This window comes from Leptodactylus fuscus, chromosome 6 (genome assembly GCF_031893055.1).
Source record: "Leptodactylus fuscus isolate aLepFus1 chromosome 6, aLepFus1.hap2, whole genome shotgun sequence".
Classification (NCBI taxonomy): Eukaryota; Metazoa; Chordata; class Amphibia; order Anura; family Leptodactylidae; genus Leptodactylus; species Leptodactylus fuscus.
In genome coordinates, this window is record NC_134270.1 from 177799985 (window position 1) to 177819294 (window position 19310).

The window sequence follows — 19310 nt, forward strand, 5'->3', positions numbered from 1 at the left end:
CAAAGATGCTCCTCTATTGGATTGAGATCTGGCGACTGTGGAGGCCATTGGAGTACAGTGAACTCATTGTCATGTTCAAGAAACCAGTCTGAGATGATTCCAGCTTTATGACATGGCATTGCATTATCCTGCTGAAAGTAGCCATCAGATGTTGGGTACATTGTGGTCATAAAGGGATGGACATGGTCAGCAACAATACTCAGGAAGGCTTTGGCGTTGCAACGATGCTCAATTGGTACCAAGGGGCCCAAAGATTGCCAAGAAAATATTCCCCACACCATGACACCACCACCACCAGCCTGAACCGTTGATACAAGGCAGGATGGATCCATGCTTTCATGTTGTTGACGCCAAATTCTGACCCTACCATCCGAATGTCGCAGCAGAAATCGAGACTCATCAGACCAGGCAACGTTTTTCCAATCTTCAATTGTCCAATTTCGATGAGCTTGTGCAAATTGTAGCCTCAGTTTCCTGTTCTTAGCTGAAAGGAGTGGCACCCGGTGTGGTCTTCTGCTGCTGTAGCCCATCTGTAGCCTCAAAGTTCGACATACTGTGCGTTCAGAGATGCTCTTCTGGCTACTTTGGTTGTAACGGGTGGCTATTTGAGTCACTGTTGCCTTTCTATCAGCTCGAACCAGTCTGGCCATTCTCCTCTGACCTCTGGCATCAACAACGCATTTCCGCCCACAGAACTGCCGCTCACTGGATGTTTTTTCTTTTTTGGACCATTCTCTGTAAACCCTAGAGATGGTTGTGCGTGAAAATCCCAGTAGATGAGCAGTTTCTGAAATACTCAGACCAGCCCTTCTGGCACCAACAACCATGCCACGTTCAAAGGCACTCAAATCACCTTTCTTCCCCATACAGATGCTCGGTTTGAACTGCAGGAGATTGTCTTGACCATGTCTACATGCCTAAATGCACTGAGTTGCCGCCATGTGATTGGCTGATTAGAAATTAAGTGTTAACGAACAGTTGGACAGGTGTACCTAATAAAGTGTCCGATGAGTGTAGAGGATCTGTCCTGTGTGGTGTAGTATATAGAGGATCTGTCCTGTGTGGTGTAGTATATAGAGGACCTGTCCTGTGTGGTGTAGTATATAGAGGATCTGTCCTGTGTGGTGTAGTATATAGAGGACCTGTCCTGTGTGGTGTAGTATATAGAGGACCTGTCCTGTGTGGTGTAGTATATAGAGGATCTCTCCTGTGTGGTGTAGTATATAGAGGGTCTCTCCTGTGTGGTGTAGTATATAGAGGATCTGTCCTGTGTGGTGTAGTATATAGAGGATCTGTCCTGTGTGGTGTTGTATATAGAGCATCTGTCCTGTGTGGTGTAGTATATAGAGGACCTGTCCTGTGTGGTGTAGTATATAGAGGACCTGTCCTGTGTGGTGTAGTATATTGAGGACCTGTCCTGTGTGGTGTTGTATATAGAGGATCTGTCCTGTGTGGTGTAGTATATAAAGGACCTGTCCTGTGTGGTGTAGTATATAGAGGACCTGTCCTGTGTGGTGTAGTATATAGAGGATCTGTCCTGTGTGGTGTAGTATATAGAGGATCTGTCCTGTGTGGTGTAGTATAGAGAGGACCTGTCCTGTGTGGTGCAGTATATAGAGGATCTGTCCTGTGTGGTGTAGTATATAGAGGACCTGTCCTATGTGGTGTAGTATAGTATATAGAGGACCTGTCCTGTGTGGTGTAGTATATAGAGGACCTGTCCTGTGTGGTGTAGTATATAGAGGATCTGTCCTGTGTGGTGTTGTATATAGAGCATCTGTCCTGTGTGGTGTAGTATATAGAGGACCTGTCCTGTGTGGTGTAGTATATAGAGGATCTGTCCTGTGTGGTGTAGTATATAGAGGATCTGTCCTGTGTGGTGTAGTATATAGAGGACCTGTCCTGTGTGGTGTAGTATATAGAGGATCTGTCCTGTGTGGTGTAGTATATAGAGGACCTGTCCTGTGTGGTGTAGTATATAGAGGATCTGTCCTGTGTGGTGTAGTATATAGAGGATCTCTCCTGTGTGGTGTAGTATATAGAGGACCTGTCCTGTGTGGTGTAGTATATAGAGGATCTGTCCTGCGTGGTGTAGTATATAGAGGATCTGTCCTGTGTGGTGTAGTATATAGAGGATCTGTCCTGTGTGGTGTAGTATATAGAGGATCTGTCCTGTGTGGTGTAGTATATAGAGGATCTGTCCTGTGTGGTGTAGTATATAGAGGATCTGTCCTATGTGGTGTAGTATATAGAGGACCTGTCCTGTGTGGTGTAGTATATAGAGGACCTGTCCTGTGTGGTGTAGTATATAGAGGATCTGTCCTGTGTGGTGTAGTATATAGAGGGTCTTTCCTGTGTGGTGTAGTATATAGAGGATCTGTCCTGTGTGGTGTAGTATATAGAGGACCTGTCCTGTGTGGTGTTGTATATAGAGGACCTGTCCTGTGTCGTGTAGTATATAGAGGGTCTCTCCTGTGTGGTGTAGTATATAGAGGATCTGTCCTGTGTGGTGTAGTATATAGAGGATCTGTCCTGTGTGGTGTTGTATATAGAGCATCTGTCCTGTGTGGTGTAGTATATAGAGGACCTGTCCTGTGTGGTGTAGTATATAGAGGACCTGTCCTGTGTGGTGTAGTATATTGAGGACCTGTCCTGTGTGGTGTTGTATATAGAGGATCTGTCCTGTGTGGTGTAGTATATAGAGGACCTGTCCTGTGTGGTGTAGTATATAGAGGACCTGTCCTGTGTGGTGTAGTATATAGAGGATCTGTCCTGTGTGGTGTAGTATATAGAGGATCTGTCCTGTGTGGTGTAGTATAGAGAGGACCTGTCCTGTGTGGTGCAGTATATAGAGGATCTGTCCTGTGTGGTGTAGTATATAGAGGACCTGTCCTATGTGGTGTAGTATAGTATATAGAGGACCTGTCCTGTGTGGTGTAGTATATAGAGGACCTGTCCTGTGTGGTGTAGTATATAGAGGATCTGTCCTGTGTGGTGTTGTATATAGAGCATCTGTCCTGTGTGGTGTAGTATATAGAGGACCTGTCCTGTGTGGTGTAGTATATAGAGGATCTGTCCTGTGTGGTGTAGTATATAGAGGATCTGTCCTGTGTGGTGTAGTATATAGAGGACCTGTCCTGTGTGGTGTAGTATATAGAGGATCTGTCCTGTGTGGTGTAGTATATAGAGGACCTGTCCTGTGTGGTGTAGTATATAGAGGATCTGTCCTGTGTGGTGTAGTATATAGAGGATCTCTCCTGTGTGGTGTAGTATATAGAGGACCTGTCCTGTGTGGTGTAGTATATAGAGGATCTGTCCTGCGTGGTGTAGTATATAGAGGATCTGTCCTGTGTGGTGTAGTATATAGAGGATCTGTCCTGTGTGGTGTAGTATATAGAGGATCTGTCCTGTGTGGTGTAGTATATAGAGGATCTGTCCTGTGTGGTGTAGTATATAGAGGATCTGTCCTATGTGGTGTAGTATATAGAGGACCTGTCCTGTGTGGTGTAGTATATAGAGGACCTGTCCTGTGTGGTGTAGTATATAGAGGATCTGTCCTGTGTGGTGTAGTATATAGAGGGTCTTTCCTGTGTGGTGTAGTATATAGAGGATCTGTCCTGTGTGGTGTAGTATATAGAGGACCTGTCCTGTGTGGTGTTGTATATAGAGGACCTGTCCTGTGTCGTGTAGTATATAGAGGATCTGTCCTGTGTCGTGTAGTATATAGAGGACCTGTCCTGTGTGGTGTAGTATATAGAGGATCTGTCCTGTGTGGTGTAGTATATAGAGGACCTGTCCTGTGTGGTGTAGTATATAGAGGATCTGTCCTGCGTGGTGTAGTATATAAAGGATCTGTCCTGCGTGGTGTAGTATATAGAGGACCTGTCTTGCGTGGTGTAGTATATAGAGGACCTGTCCTGTGTGGTGTAGTATATAGAGGACGTGTCCTGTGTGGTGTAGTATATAGAGGATCTGTCCTGTGTGGTGTAGTATATAGAGGACCTGTCCTGTGTGGTGTAGTATATAGAGGACCTGTCCTGTGTGGTGTAGTATATAGAGGATCTCTCCTGTGTGGTGTAGTATATAGAGGACCTGTCCTGTGTGGTGTAGTATATAGAGGACCTGTCCTGTCTGGTGTAGTATATAGAGGACCTGTCCTGTGTGGTGTAGTATATAGAGGATCTGTCCTGTTTGGTGTAGTATATAGAGGATCTGTCCTGTGTGGTGTAGTATATAGAGGACCTGTCCTGTGTGGTGTAGTATATAGAGGATCTCTCCTGTGTGGTGTAGTATATAGAGGACCTGTCCTGTGTGGTGTAGTATATAGAGGATCTGTCCTGTGTGGTGTAGTATATAGAGGACCTGTCCTGTGTGGTGTAGTATATAGAGGATCTCTCCTGTGTGGTGTAGAATATAGAGGACCTGTCCTGTGTGGTGTAGTATATAGAGGACCTGTCCTGTCTGGTGTAGTATATAGAGGACCTGTCCTGTGTGGTGTAGTATATAGAGGATCTGTCCTGTTTGGTGTAGTATATAGAGGATCTGTCCTGTGTGGTGTAGTATATAGAGGACCTGTCCTGTGTGGTGTAGTATATAGAGGACCTGTCCTGTGTGGTGTAGTATATAGAGGATCTGTCCTGTGTGGTGTAGTATAGTATATAGAGGGTCTCTCCTGTGTGGTGTAGTATATAGAGGATCTGTCCTGTGTGGTGTAGTATATAGAGGATCTGTCCTGTGTGGTGTTGTATATAGAGCATCTGTCCTGTGTGGTGTAGTATATAGAGGACCTGTCCTGTGTGGTGTAGTATATAGAGGACCTGTCCTGTGTGGTGTAGTATATAGAGGACCTGTCCTGTGTGGTGTAGTATATAGAGGACCTGTCCTGTGTGGTGTAGTATATAGAGGATCTGTCCTGTGTGGTGTAGTATATAGAGGACCTGTCCTGTGTGGTGTTGTATATAGAGGATCTGTCCTGTGTGGTGTAGTATATAGAGGATCTGTCCTGTGTGGTGTAGTATATAGAGGACCTGTCCTGTGTGGTGTAGTATATAGAGGATCTGTCCAGTGTGGTGTAGTATACAGAGGATCTGTCCTGTGTGGTGTAGTATAGAGAGGACCTGTCCTGTGTGGTGTAGTATATAGAGGATCTGTCCTGTGTGGTGTAGTATATAGAGGACCTGTCCTATGTGGTGTAGTATAGTATATAGAGGACCTGTCCTGTGTGGTGTAGTATAGTATATAGAGGACCTGTCCTGTGTGGTGTAGTATATAGAGGACCTGTCCTGTGTGGTGTAGTATATAGAGGACCTGTCCTGTGTGGTGTAGTATATAGAGGACCTGTCCTGTCTGGTGTAGTATATAGAGGACCTGTCCTGTGTGGTGTAGTATATAGAGGATCTGCCTGTTTGGTGTAGTATATAGAGGATCTGTCCTGTGTGGTGTAGTATATAGAGGACCTGTCCTGTGTGGTGTAGTATATAGAGGATCTCTCCTGTGTGGTGTAGTATATAGAGGACCTGTCCTGTGTGGTGTAGTATATAGAGGACCTGTCCTGTGTGGTGTAGTATATAGAGGATCTGTCCTGTGTGGTGTAGTATATAGAGGACCTGTCCTATGTGGTGTAGTATAGTATATAGAGGACCTGTCCTGTGTGGTGTAGTATAGTATATAGAGGACCTGTCCTGTGTGGTGTAGTATATAGAGGACCTGTCCTGTGTGGTGTAGTATATAGAGGACCTGTCCTGTGTGGTGTAGTATATAGAGGATCTGTCCTGTGTGGTGTAGTATATAGAGGACCTGTCCTATGTGGTGTAGTATAGTATATAGAGGACCTGTCCTGTGTGGTGTAGTATAGTATATAGAGGACCTGTCCTGTGTGGTGTAGTATATAGAGGACCTGTCCTGTGTGGTGTAGTATATAGAGGACCTGTCCTGTGTGGTGTAGTATATAGAGGATCTGTCCTGTGTGGTGTAGTATATAGAGGACCTGTCCTGTGTGGTGTAGTATATAGAGGACCTGTCCTGTGTGGTGTAGTATATAGAGGATCTGTCCTGTGTGGTGTAGTATATAGAGGACCTGTCCTGTGTGGTGTAGTATATAAAGGATCTGTCCTGTGTGGTGTAGTATATAAAGGATCTGCCCTGTGTGGTGTAATATATAGAGGACCTGTCCTGTGTGGTGTAGTATATAGAGGACCTGTCCTGTGTGGTGTAGTATATAGAGGACCTGTCCTGTGTGGTGTAGTATATAGAGGACCTGTCCTGTGTGGTGTAGTATATAGAGGATCTGTCCTGTGTGGTGTAGTATATAGAGGACCTGTCCTGTGTGGTGTAGTATATAGAGGATCTGTCCTGTGTGGTGTAGTATATAGAGGACCTGTCCTGTGTGGTGTAGTATATAGCGGACCTGTCCTGTGTGGTGTAGTATATAGAGGACCTGTCCTGTGTGGTGTAGTATATAGAGGACCTGTCCTGTGTGGTGTAGTATATAGAGGACCTGTCCTGTGTGGTGTAGTATATAGAGGATCTCTCCTGTGTGGTGTAGTATATAAAGGACCTCTCCTGTGTGGTGTAGTATATAGAGGACCTGTCCTGTGTGGTGTAGTATATAGAGGACCTGTCCTGTGTGGTGTAGTATATAGAGGACCTGTCCTCTCTCCTGTGTGGTGTAGTATATAGAGGACCTGTCCTGTGTGGTGTAGTATATAGAGGACCTGTCCTGTGTGGTGTAGTATATAGAGGATCTGTCCTGTGTGGTGTAGTATATAGAGGATCTGTCCTGTGTGGTGTAGTATATAGAGGACCTGTCCTGTGTGGTGTAGTATATAGAGGACCTGTCCTGTGTGGTGTAGTATATAGAGGACCTGTCCTGTGTGGTGTAGTATATAGAGGACCTGTCCTGTGCGGTGTAGTATATAGAGGACCTGTCCTGTGTGGTGTAGTATATAGAGGACCTGTCCTGTGCGGTGTAGTATATAGAGGACCTGTCCTGTGCGGTGTAGTATATAGAGGACCTGTCCTGTGTGGTGTAGTATATAGAGGACCTGTCCTGTGTGGTGTAGTATATAGAGGACCTGTCCTGTGTGGTGTATTATATAGAGGACCTGTCCTGTGTGGTGTAGTATATAAAGGACCTGTCCTTTGTGGTGTAGTATATAGAGGACCTGTCCTGTGTGGTGTAGTATATAGAGGACCTGTCCTGTGTGGTGTAGTATATAGAGGATCTGTCCTGTGTGGTGTAGTATATAGAGGACCTGTCCTGTGTGGTGTAGTATATAGAGGACCTGTCCTGTGTGGTGTAGTATATAGAGGACCTGTCCTGTGTGGTGTAGTATATAGAGGATCTGTCCTGTGTGGTGTAGTATATAGAGGACCTGTCCTGTGTGGTGTAGTATATAGAGGATCTGTCCTGTGTGGTGTAGTATATAGAGGATCTGTCCTGTGTGTTGTAGTATATAGAGGATCTGTCCTGTGTGGTGTAGTATATAGAGGATCTGGGCTGTGTGGTGTAGTATATAGAGGACCTTGTCCTGTGTGGTGTAGTATATAGAGGACCTGTCCTGTGTGGTGTAGTATATAGAGGACCTGTCCTGTGTGGTAGTATATAGAGATTCTGTCCTGTTTGGTGTAGTATATAGAGGATCTGTCCTGTATGGTGTAGTATATAGAGGATCTGTCCTGTGTGGTGTAGTATATAGAGGATCTCTCCTGTGTGGTGTAGTATAGAGAGGACCTGTCCTGTGTGGTGTAGTATATAGAGGGTCTCTCCTGTGTGGTGTAGTATATAGAGGACCTGTCCTGTGTGGTGTAGTATATAGAGGGTCTCTCCTGTGTGGTGTAGTATATAGAGGACCTGTCCTGTGTGGTGTAGTATATAGAGGACCTGTCCTGTGTGGTGTAGTATATAGAGGACCTGTCCTGTGTGGTGTAGTATATAGAGGATCTGTCCTGTGTGGTGTAGTATATAGAGGGTCTCTCCTGTGTGGTGTAGTATGTAGAGGACCTGTCCTGTGTGGTGTAGTATATAGAGGACCTGTCCTGTGTGGTGTAGTATATAGAGGACCTGTCCTGTGTGGTGTAGTATATAGAGGATCTGTCCTGTATGGTGTAGTATATAGAGGATCTGTCCTGTGTGGTGTAGTATATAGAGGGTCTCTCCTGTGTGGTGTAGTATGTAGAGGACCTGTCCTGTGTGGTGTAGTATATAGAGGACCTGTCCTGTGTGGTGTAGTATATAGAGGACCTGTCCTGTGTGGTGTAGTATATAGAGGATCTGTCCTGTATGGTGTAGTATATAGAGGATCTGTCCTGTGTGGTGTAGTATATAGAGGGTCTCTCCTGTGTGGTGTAGTATGTAGAGGACCTGTCCTGTGTGGTGTAGTATATAGAGGACCTGTCCTGTGTGGTGTAGTATATAGAGGACCTGTCCTGTGTGGTGTAGTATATAGAGGACCTGTCCTGTGTGGTGTAGTATATAGAGGATCTGTCCTGTGTTGTGTAGTATATAGAGGATCTGTCCTGTGTGGTGTAGTATATAGAGGACCTGTCCTGTGTGGTGTAGTATATAGAGATTCTGTCCTGTTTGGTGTAGTATATAGAGGATCTGTCCTGTATGGTGTAGTATATAGAGGATCTGTCCTGTGTGGTGTAGTATATAGAGGGTCTCTCCTGTGTGGTGTAGTATATAGAGGACCTGTCCTGTGTGGTGTAGTATATAGAGGACCTGTCCTGTGTGGTGTAGTATATAGAGGACCTGTCCTGTGTGGTGTAGTATATAGAGGACCTGTCCTGTGTGGTGTAGTATATAGAGGATCTGTCCTGTGTGGTGTAGTATATAGAGGATCTGTCCTGTGTGGTGTAGTATATAGAGGATCTGTCCTGTGTGGTGTAGTATATAGAGGATCTGTCCTGTGTGGTGTAGTAATATAGAGGACCTGTCCTGTGTGGTGTAGTATATAGAGGACCTGTCCTGTGTGGTGTAGTATATAGAGGACCTGTCCTGTGTGGTGTAGTATATAGAGACCTGTCCTGTGTGGTGTAGTATATAGAGGACCTGTCCTGTGTGGTGTAGTATATAGAGGATCTGTCCTGTATGGTGTAGTATATAGAGGATCTGTCCTGTGTGGTGTAGTATATAGAGGGTCTCTCCTGTGTGGTGTAGTATGTAGAGGACCTGTCCTGTGTGGTGTAGTATATAGAGGACCTGTCCTGTGTGGTGTAGTATATAGAGGACCTGTCCTGTGTGGTGTAGTATATAGAGGATCTGTCCTGTATGGTGTAGTATATAGAGGATCTGTCCTGTGTGGTGTAGTATATAGAGGGTCTCTCCTGTGTGGTGTAGTATGTAGAGGACCTGTCCTGTGTGGTGTAGTATATAGAGGACCTGTCCTGTGTGGTGTAGTATATAGAGGACCTGTCCTGTGTGGTGTAGTATATAGAGGACCTGTCCTGTGTGGTGTAGTATATAGAGGATCTGTCCTGTGTTGTGTAGTATATAGAGGATCTGTCCTGTGTGGTGTAGTATATAGAGGGACCTGTCCTGTGTGGTGTAGTATATAGAGATTCTGTCCTGTTTGGTGTAGTATATAGAGGATCTGTCCTGTATGGTGTAGTATATAGAGGATCTGTCCTGTGTGGTGTAGTATATAGAGGGTCTCTCCTGTGTGGTGTAGTATATAGAGGACCTGTCCTGTGTGGTGTAGTATATAGAGGACCTGTCCTGTGTGGTGTAGTATATAGAGGACCTGTCCTGTGTGGTGTAGTATATAGAGGACCTGTCCTGTGTGGTGTAGTATATAGAGGATCTGTCCTGTGTGGTGTAGTATATAGAGGATCTGTCCTGTGTGGTGTAGTATATAGAGGATCTGTCCTGTGTGGTGTAGTATATAGAGGATCTGTCCTGTGTGGTGTAGTATATAGAGGACCTGTCCTGTGTGGTGTAGTATATAGAGGACCTGTCCTGTGTGGTGTAGTATATAGAGGACCTGTCCTGTGTGGTGTAGTATATAGAGGATCTTTCCTGTGTGGTGTAGTATATAGAGGATCTCTCCTGTGTGGTGTAGTATATAGAGGACCTGTCCTGTGTGGTGTAGTATATAGAGGATCTGTCCTGTGTGGTGTAGTATATAGAGGATCTGTCCTGTGTGGTGTAGTATATAGAGGACCTGTCCTGTGTGGTGTAGTATATAGAGGATCTGTCCTGTGTGGTGTAGTATATAGAGGATCTCTCCTGTGTGGTGTAGTATATAGAGGATCTCTCCTGTGTGGTGTAGTATATAGAGGACCTGTCCTGTATGGTGTAGTATATAGAGGATCTCTCCTGTGTGGTGTAGTATATAGAGGACCTGTCCTGTGTGGTGTAGTATATAGAGGACCTGTCCTGTGTGGTGTAGTATATAGAGGATCTTTCCTGTGTGGTGTAGTATATAGAGGATCTCTCCTGTGTGGTGTAGTATATAGAGGACCTGTCCTGTGTGGTGTAGTATATAGAGGATCTGTCCTGTGTGGTGTAGTATATAGAGGATCTGTCCTGTGTGGTGTAATATATAGAGGACCTGTCCTGTATTGTGTAGTATATAGAGGACCTGTCCTGTATGGTGTAGTATATAGAGGATCTGTCCTGTGTGGTGTAGTATATAGAGGATCTCTCCTGTGTGGTGTAGTATATAGAGGATCTCTCCTGTGTGGTGTAGTATATAGAGGACCTGTCCTATATGGTGTAGTACATAGAGGACCTGTCGGCTCATTCACTCTTTGCTATTTTCTTTTTTTATTACACAGTTTATTCTTAAACAATATGATGGAGGTTTAGATAGATGACATACAGTATAAACCGCATAAAGTCGATAAAACATAAAAATTAACACATTTTACTGAAAACAGAGTTACATAAGAGTGTAGTAAAGAAAATCTCATAAAGCACAAATTTTTTTTCCATTTTCCAAAATGTGTAAATATTCATAACAAACAAACCTCAACCAGTCTTGTACACTTCTCACATTCTTATGTGCAGATCAATTCAGTGGTGAATGTAACATTGTAATATTGGTGTCCGGGTGGTTTCCATTCGGTTTCCACACAAAACATGCAGAGAGAAAAGTGCTGCTTGTAGGACTCTTCTCTCTGCAAGTTTCTTGCAAACCACACAGACCCCATTATAGTCGATGGGGTCCACGTGTTTTTCCAAGCGTATTTGTTTCCATTTGGGAGTCCCTATGCGGACTCTATAAACGGAATCCCGAATGTAGATGTGACCCAGGCCTTATATCATTACATACCAAGATTTGCAACAGTGTTTTCATTTTCATGTTCTGCATTGCTCTCTTTAATAAGCCACAAGAGCATTTTAAGTCATCATAAAATATAAATAAGAAAATCAACCTGTGTATAAAATAAAGCAACCTGTTACATATATGTACATAGGTCCGCCACTGGTATCTACTAGAGATGAGCGAGTAGTGTTTGATCGAGTAGGTGTTCGATCGAATACTACGGTATTCGAGATACTCGTTTTCGATTGAACACTACTAGCTGTTCGAAGTTTAACGTTCGATGCAGAACCAGCATTGATTGGCCGAATACTATACATTCTGCCAATCAACGCTGGTTCTTTTCTTACCTTTCCGAAGTCTTCTCCGTGCTGCGTCCCCGCATCTTCTTCCGGGTGGAATTCACTCTGCCTAGGCATCCGGCCTAGGCAGAGCCAACTGCGCATGGGCAGGCATGCACGCACATACTCGCGCATGCGCAGTCGGCTCTGCTCAGGCGTCGGGACTGGGTAGAGCCGCATGCGCATGCGCAGTCGGCTCTGCCTAGGCCGGATGCCTAGGCAGAGTGAATTCCACCCAGAAGAGGACGCGGGGACCCTGCGCCGGGAGAAGACTTCAAGCAGAATCCAGCCCGACCGTCACTCGTGGACTTGGTAAATATAATTTTATCGAATTTTGTGTACCCCTGAAACGAGCATTTCCCCCCATAGACTATAATGGGGTTCGAAATCCGTTCGAACAGTCGAACAGTGTGCGGCTGCTCGAATTGGATTTCGAACCTCGGACACTTTAGTGTTCGCTCATCTCTAGTATCTACGTGAACAGGGCCGAACCAAAAAGCCTTTGGACAAAAACAGCGCTCTTTCTAGAAAAATAGCCAAAACTTTACTACTCATCTCATGAAACCCCTTGAAAATATGATCCCGAAAGAGACAAACTGATCTCATACCAAATATAATATCACAAGCTTGGCATTTTGTTTTCTAAAAAATAAAAATTCAAAAATTTTCTTCTTCCAACATCTCATAGGACTGAAGTAGCATGGTTCACCGTCATGCTGGTGGTAGTGGCGGTGCTGACTCCATAGTCAACGTCCGACCGTTCATTGAAAAGTTTCTCCATCATGGTCGGGATGGACTTCAAAAAGTTCCTCTTAAACTCTTGGGAGAATAAAATGTAAAGAATAGGGTTGATGCAACTACTGAAGTAGGCGAGGCAGACGAAAACCTCCGTAATGGCCATGTCTGTTGCCCAATACTCGTCACTGATTCTGATTAATGGCCACGTGTTGTAGGGAAACCAGCAGATGAAGAAACTTACGATGACGGTGGTGATGACTCGGAAAGGTCGATGAGACTTTTTGGATTTCCTAATTTTTTTCAGTTTGAAAAACAGTAGCGTATAGGACAGAAGAATGACGGTGAAAGGGACGGCAAACATGCAGATATTTTTGGTGATGAACATGGCATTTCTTCGTATCTGTGTGTGATGTTCATACCAGTCCAAGTATTTTGGAAAACACTCCGTGACCTCTTCAAAGGCGTGGTTAAACACCAGATAAGGGACACTTATAAGAAGACTCAACATCCAAATAAGCACAGAAATGATGGTGGCCAAACGTGGGGTTCGGTGATGTCTGGTCCATATTGGCCAAAACACAGAGACGCATCGATCAATGCTGATGACGGTCATAAAATACACGCTACATAACATGTTTATGAACAGAATGGTAATACCGGTCATACACAAAGCATTGTCATAGGTAATGTAATAGTACAAGGCCCACTCCGAAATCCGCAAAGGAAGAGATATGCAAGTGATGAAGTCAGCGATGGCCAGGTTGAGGAACCACACGGCGTTGACGGTCTTAGTCCTGAAACCAGCGATCCAGATGACCAAGCCGTTTCCGATGACCCCCAAGACTAAAGTGACACTGTACCATGTGATGCACATGATGATGACGGGTACGTGTACATCAGTGAACGTATAGTCAGAAAATGAGCTGTTGTTTTCTGGTTCTGTGGTGTTGATGGTTGAATTCCACCACACGGCAAAACTGAATCCCCTGTAACATAAATTACAAAAATATATCCATGCTATTGCAGTTTTTGGAATTACCATGTCTATAGATTTTTATTTATAGTATTTTTTAAAATATTTTTATTGTATATTATTTTTGAACTGACATTGAATAGTGGCTAGGGTTGAGACGATCTTGAGATTTCAGGATCATTTATAAAATCCGATTTCCAATCATTTTTCATCCGAACCCGATCCCAATTCCGATCCTAATGCAAGTCAATGGGATGATCGAAGATTGGATTTTATTTATCCTAGTCACTACGCAGCATGGATTCCAAAAATTTAACGCTTCAATTTTTGGATTCCACACTGTGTAGTGATTAAAAGAAAATCCCCTGGCTACTTAGTCCCCCCCACTTACCTGCACAGAACCGCTGCCGTTCCCCATTGTTCTCGCTCCTCTTCTCTCTTATTCACATGTCTTCAGAGCGCCGTGCACTCCTCCGCCTCCCAAGCTAGTGTTACTGATGCTGGGAGTAGGCGGGGCTTGTTGTGGCTTAGGAGAGTGTGGGCAGGTACAGGGCTGGGAGACATAAGTGCATCACTCACATCTCCACTTCCAGTACCCGCCCACACTCTCCTAAGCCACAAGCCCCACCTTCTCCCAGCATCTGTAACACTAGCCTGCGAGGCGAGGGCATGCACGGAGCTCTGAAGACATGTGAATAAGAGAGAAGAGGACCATGAAGAATGGCAGCGGCAGCGGATCTGTGCAGGTAAGTTGAGCGATCGGGATCAGAATTCCGTTCACAATCTTTTTTAGGCGGGATCGGAACCCGATCGCGATTGTGAAATTTACTCGATCGCCGATCCGGATCCGATCTTTTCCAATCCCGATCGCTCAACCCCTAATAGTGGCCACTGAGAGATGACATAAAGTGACAGGTCAGCCAGTATATAATAAGGCAGCTTGATATAGTAATACCATATAAATAAATTTTCTCTGTTTCCAAAACTTTTAAACTTTTGGTTGCCATAAATATTGGGTCAGATTAATTATAGATATATTTGGTTAGAATAAGAACATTACGCGTAATCCTCTGTCTTGCTTTGAGTGCCATTATTCGGCTCCATATTCCCTTTTCCCGCTTTTCCAGATTCAATCTGACCTGTATGCGTAAACCTACAAAGAAATAAAATAAACAGTTTAAATGAACTATTACCTTTTTTTATTTATTATTTTTTTTGGATGGAAGGTCAATAAGAAAATTGTAATATATTTTATCAGAGGAAAATCCTTTTGTAAGGGAATTGCTAAGACAGCAATTCCCAGAACTGTTAAACCCTGGGAGGGGCACAAGAGACAGTGAGCCCTAAGCTGAAGCCCCCCAATTTCCCTTCCTATTGCCAGACCCTATCCTAGGTAATAGGCGACAACCACGAGGACAGTCCCTCCCTGAATACGTGAAACACAAAACGCAGACATGACGAACAACAACAAAGGGAGGTCAGCTAGCCAGGGTTCGGTAACAGGAGAGTGATGCAGTGCCAAATCGGAGTCAAGAGAATAGTCAATGAGAAAAGCCAAAGGTCAAGTATAATAGTATAAGCAAACAGGGACAGTAAGAGCAGGTATGCGCACGACAATAACAAGCACTGGTGTGAATGGGAACCAAGGCTAAATAGGGAGGAAGAACCCACCCATGGAGTTCACAGAAAGGCAGCTGTCAATCACAGGGCAAGGCCAGATTAACCACTTAATGGACAGAGGCAACCTTGGCAGAAGACGGGTGTGGTGCAAATCCAATTAAGGACTAGAGCCGTGTTCACACAGTGCAACTAAAAACTTTAAGCAGATTCTCAAACTGCACACGCCTCCTGCGCCGCAGCATGCGAGCAGAGGGTGGTGCAGTGACCCGAACAGGCAGAGATGTTACACCTTTACTCTATTCTTATGAACCTTCCCCTGTCTGCTAAACTGCTTCATTCACTGCTCAGACTTATTTTTGGTGGAGACAGGAAGCAGCACATAGAAGTCTATGAAGAACGGAGGAAGAGGAAAGAGTTAGTGAGAAGCCAAGAGACACGGACGTCCTGCTGTTGGTCCAGTAAGATATTGTTCTCACCAGATCATTCAGATCTATACTATTCAGTACTGCTAAAACTTTTTGAAAAACGACTTTACATTTATTGCTATCTGAAGCTATCTCCCTCTATCTGTTTCTCACTCACTGGGCTCCTCCTCCTCCTCCACTTCTATGTAACCCGATCTGCCTAGGAGCCCTTGCATGTCGTTCCTGAAAACAGGTCTGAGCAGTGAACTGGGCAGTTTATCAGACAGGGCTCAGAAGAGGAGATAGAGGCATTTTCCTTTGATAAGATCTATTATAATGTTTCTTATAGTCACCTAAACTATTGATTTATGGGAAAGAAAATTGAGCCAACTGTTACTCTGTATTACAGTATGTATTCAAGATCTGATGGCAGTGGTAGTTATAGAAAGCTGAAAACCTACATGTGAAGGACTATTGTATAATATAATATTATACACACACAATTCATAAGGGATGGACGCTATCCATACAGGTCAGAGCTGATATAAATCTTAGTTCTTAGTTCAGGACACTCATCTATTAGATACAGTGGAGAACATCTAACACAATGTATCTCTCTGAAAGACCTTGTATATCAATGACATGGCAACTCATTGTATTCAATGGGTTCCGTCCATTGCATCAATGTCACTTGGGTCCTTTGGGACTTCTTTTTCCATCGTATGATAAATCTATTATTGCCAGGATTTTTATTTTTTTTTATTTTTAATAGAACAGAAAAATGGAAAACCTAGAGAACATCTGAACATAGCCTAAGTCTGTACCGTAGAGTGGGTGGTCGTAGGTTACGAATATGTCATAGCATAGATAGCCGCTATCACCAAGTCCCCCATGAACATATACAATAGGGTTAGTCCTATGTGAATGTTATATTACTAGCGTTCAGGTTGCGTATCACTACATAAGTAAAGATTAGTCTGGTCAATCCCATTGGATCCTTGTTCCTCCTGTAGATGGTTTCTTTTTGTACCGGTAGACATTAGATTACTGATACACCTCAATATCATGGAGATGACTTCAGAAATGTAACGTCTACTGTCACCTTTAACTGTCAGCCATCACTAAAGTACAATCACATTAGAAGAAGACTGATATCTTACCTGGCGCTATTGAGGAGCCGGTCTTGTAGATCTTACTTGGTCCGCTCTGTTACAATGTCACAGAATTACTGACACTCGGAAACTTCTGCTTTTTCGGTTATAAGTCTATCATGGGACTTTTATCCTTATGGCGATACATTATCATATTTTTTGGCATGACTTATTGTGTGACTAGATTATGAGATACTGAAAGAGATGAAGTTCTCAGAATTTAAAGGGAATGAATATAAAATGTAACAAAAACATATAAGGATTAGAGATGAGCGAACACTAAAATGCCCAAGGTTCGAAATCCGATTTGAACAGCCACACACTGTTTGACTGTTCGAACGGATTTCGAACCCCATTATAGTCTATGGGGGAAATGCTCGTTTCAGGGGTACGCAAAATTCGATAACATTATACTTACCAAGTCCACGAGTGACGGTCGGGCTGGATTCTCCTTGAAGTCTTCTCCCGGCGCAGCGCTCCCGCGGCGTCTTCCGGCTGGAATTCACTCTGCCTAGGCATCGGGGCGTAGGCAGAGCCGACTGCGCATGCCCGGCCCGACACTTGAGCAGAGCCGACTGCGCATGCGGGGGCATGCCCGCGCATGCTCAGTTGGCTCTGCCTAGGCTTGATGCCTAGGCAGAGTGAATTCCAGCCGGAAGACGCCGCGGGGAAGCTGCACGGAGAAGACTTCTAAAGGTAAGAGAAGAACCAGCATTGATTGACAGAATGTATAGCATTCTACCAATCAACGCTGGTTCTGCATCGAAACTTAAACTTCGAACAGCTAGTAGTGTTTGATCAAGTACGAGTATCTCGAATACCGTAGTATTCAATCGAACACCTACTTGATCGAACACTACTCGCTCATCTCTAATAAGGATACCCACGGAGTATTTGGACGTGGATTTTGACACGGAATCCGCGTCAGTATCCGCGCAGAATAAAAGCCTCTAATTGAAGTCAATGGGAGGCTTTTTTTTTTTTTTCCAGCTCTGATTTTGATGCGGATTTTGCATCAAAATACTCAGAGTGCATTGACCATAAGGAGGACTGACACATGGCAGACCCAGGGCCCACAGTGCCATGGTGGGGGGTACACTTAATTTCTGCAGTCAACACTCTCGTCAAAACAGATGTATGCACTCATTTCACTAACTCCCTTGACGGGTAGGTGTAGACTTCACTCACACGTATAACTCACAACTTCATAAATCGCAGCCTTGCCCCTTCCCTGGTCAGGCTCTGCCAAGATAAAGGGTGCCAAGTCATGGACGTAGCGGGGGGTCCAAGGGGCTATGAGGGGTAAGTGAGTGTGAAACCCAATGTATACCTACTAGAGATGAGCGAACACTAAAATGTTCGAGGTTCGAAATTCGATTCGAACAGCCGCTCAATGTTCGTGTGTTCGAACGGGTTTCGAACCCCATTATAGTCTATGGGGAACAGATACTCGTTAAGGGGGAAACCCAAATCCGTGTCTGGAGGGTCACCAAGTCCACTATGACACCCCAGGAAATGATGCCAACACCTCTGGAATGACACTGGGACAGCAGGGGAAGCATGTCTGGGGGCATCTAACACACCAAAGACCCTCTATTACCCCAACATCACAGCCTAACAACTACACACTTTACACACTCAATACCACCTCTCTGACAGTAGGAAAACACCTTGAAACATGTGTATTTGGCACTTGCAGTGAGGAGAGCTTGTCACCAGCAGTGAATTTGGCCCTTGTAGTAAGTTGAGGTTGGCACCAACATTTGTTTTGAAAATCAGGGTGGATTGAGCCTCTAACCAGCAGAGTTTGGGCAAATTCATGGTGGAGGGAGCCTCTAAACACCCCAGTTTGGGCAAATTCATGGTGGAGGGAGCCTCTAAAAACCCCAGTTTGGACCAATTCATGGTGGAGGGAGCCTCTAACCAGCCCAGTTTGGGCAAATTCATGGTGGAGGGAGCCTCTAAAAAACCCAGTTTGGACCAATTCATGGTGGAGGGAGCCTCTAACCAGCCCAGTTTGGGCAAATTCATGGTGGAGGGAGCCTCTAACCAGCCCAGTTTGGACCAATTAATGGTGGAGGGAGCCTCTAACCAGCCCAGTTTGGACCAATTAATGGTGGAGGGAGCCTCTAACCAGCCCAGTTTGAACCAATTCATGGTGGAGGGAGCCTCTAAACAGCCCAGTTTGAGCAAATTCATGGTGGAGGGAGCCTCTAAAAAACCCAGTTTGGACCAATTCATGGTGGAGGGAGCCTCTAACCAGCCCAGTTTGGACCAATTAATGGTGGAGGGAGCCTCTAACCAGCCCAGTTTGGACCAATTCATGGTGGAGGGAGCCTCTAAACAGCCAAGTTTTGGGAAATTCATGGTGGAGGGAGCCTCTAACCAGCCCAGTTTGGACCAATTCATGGTGGAGGGAGCCTCTAAAAAACCCAGTTTGGACCAATTCATGGTGGAGGGAGCCTCTAAACAGCCCAGTTTGGGCAAATTCATGGTGGAGGGAGCCTCTAACCAGCCCAGTTTGGACCAATTAATGGTGGAGGGAGCCTCTAAACAGCCCAGTTTGGGCAAATTCATGGTGGAGGGAGCCTCTAACCAGCCCAGTTTGGACCAATTCATGGTGGAGGGAGCCTCTAACCAGCCCAGTTTGGGCAAATTCATGGTGGAGGGAGCCTCTAAAAAACCCAGTTTGGACCAATTCATGGTGGAGGGAGCCTCTAACCAGCCCAGTTTGGGCAAATTCATGGTGGAGGGAGCCTCTAACCAGCCCAGTTTGGACCAATTAATGGTGGAGGGAGCCTCTAACCAGCCCAGTT

General features: G+C 44.8%; 1 protein-coding gene across 1 annotated transcript; it reads right to left on the minus strand.

Annotated features, from left to right (window-relative positions):
- Positions 1 to 12290: 12290 nt before the first annotated feature.
- On the minus strand, positions 12291 to 15579 carry LOC142210179 (C3a anaphylatoxin chemotactic receptor-like). Its single transcript, XM_075279205.1, has 3 exons — positions 15518 to 15579; positions 14380 to 14472; positions 12291 to 13332 (listed from the first exon to the last, which is right to left on the minus strand). Exons 1-3 carry the CDS (start codon positions 15577 to 15579, stop codon positions 12291 to 12293), a joined length of 1197 nt encoding a protein of 398 aa, XP_075135306.1.
- Between the last annotated feature and the right edge of the window lie 3731 nt (positions 15580 to 19310).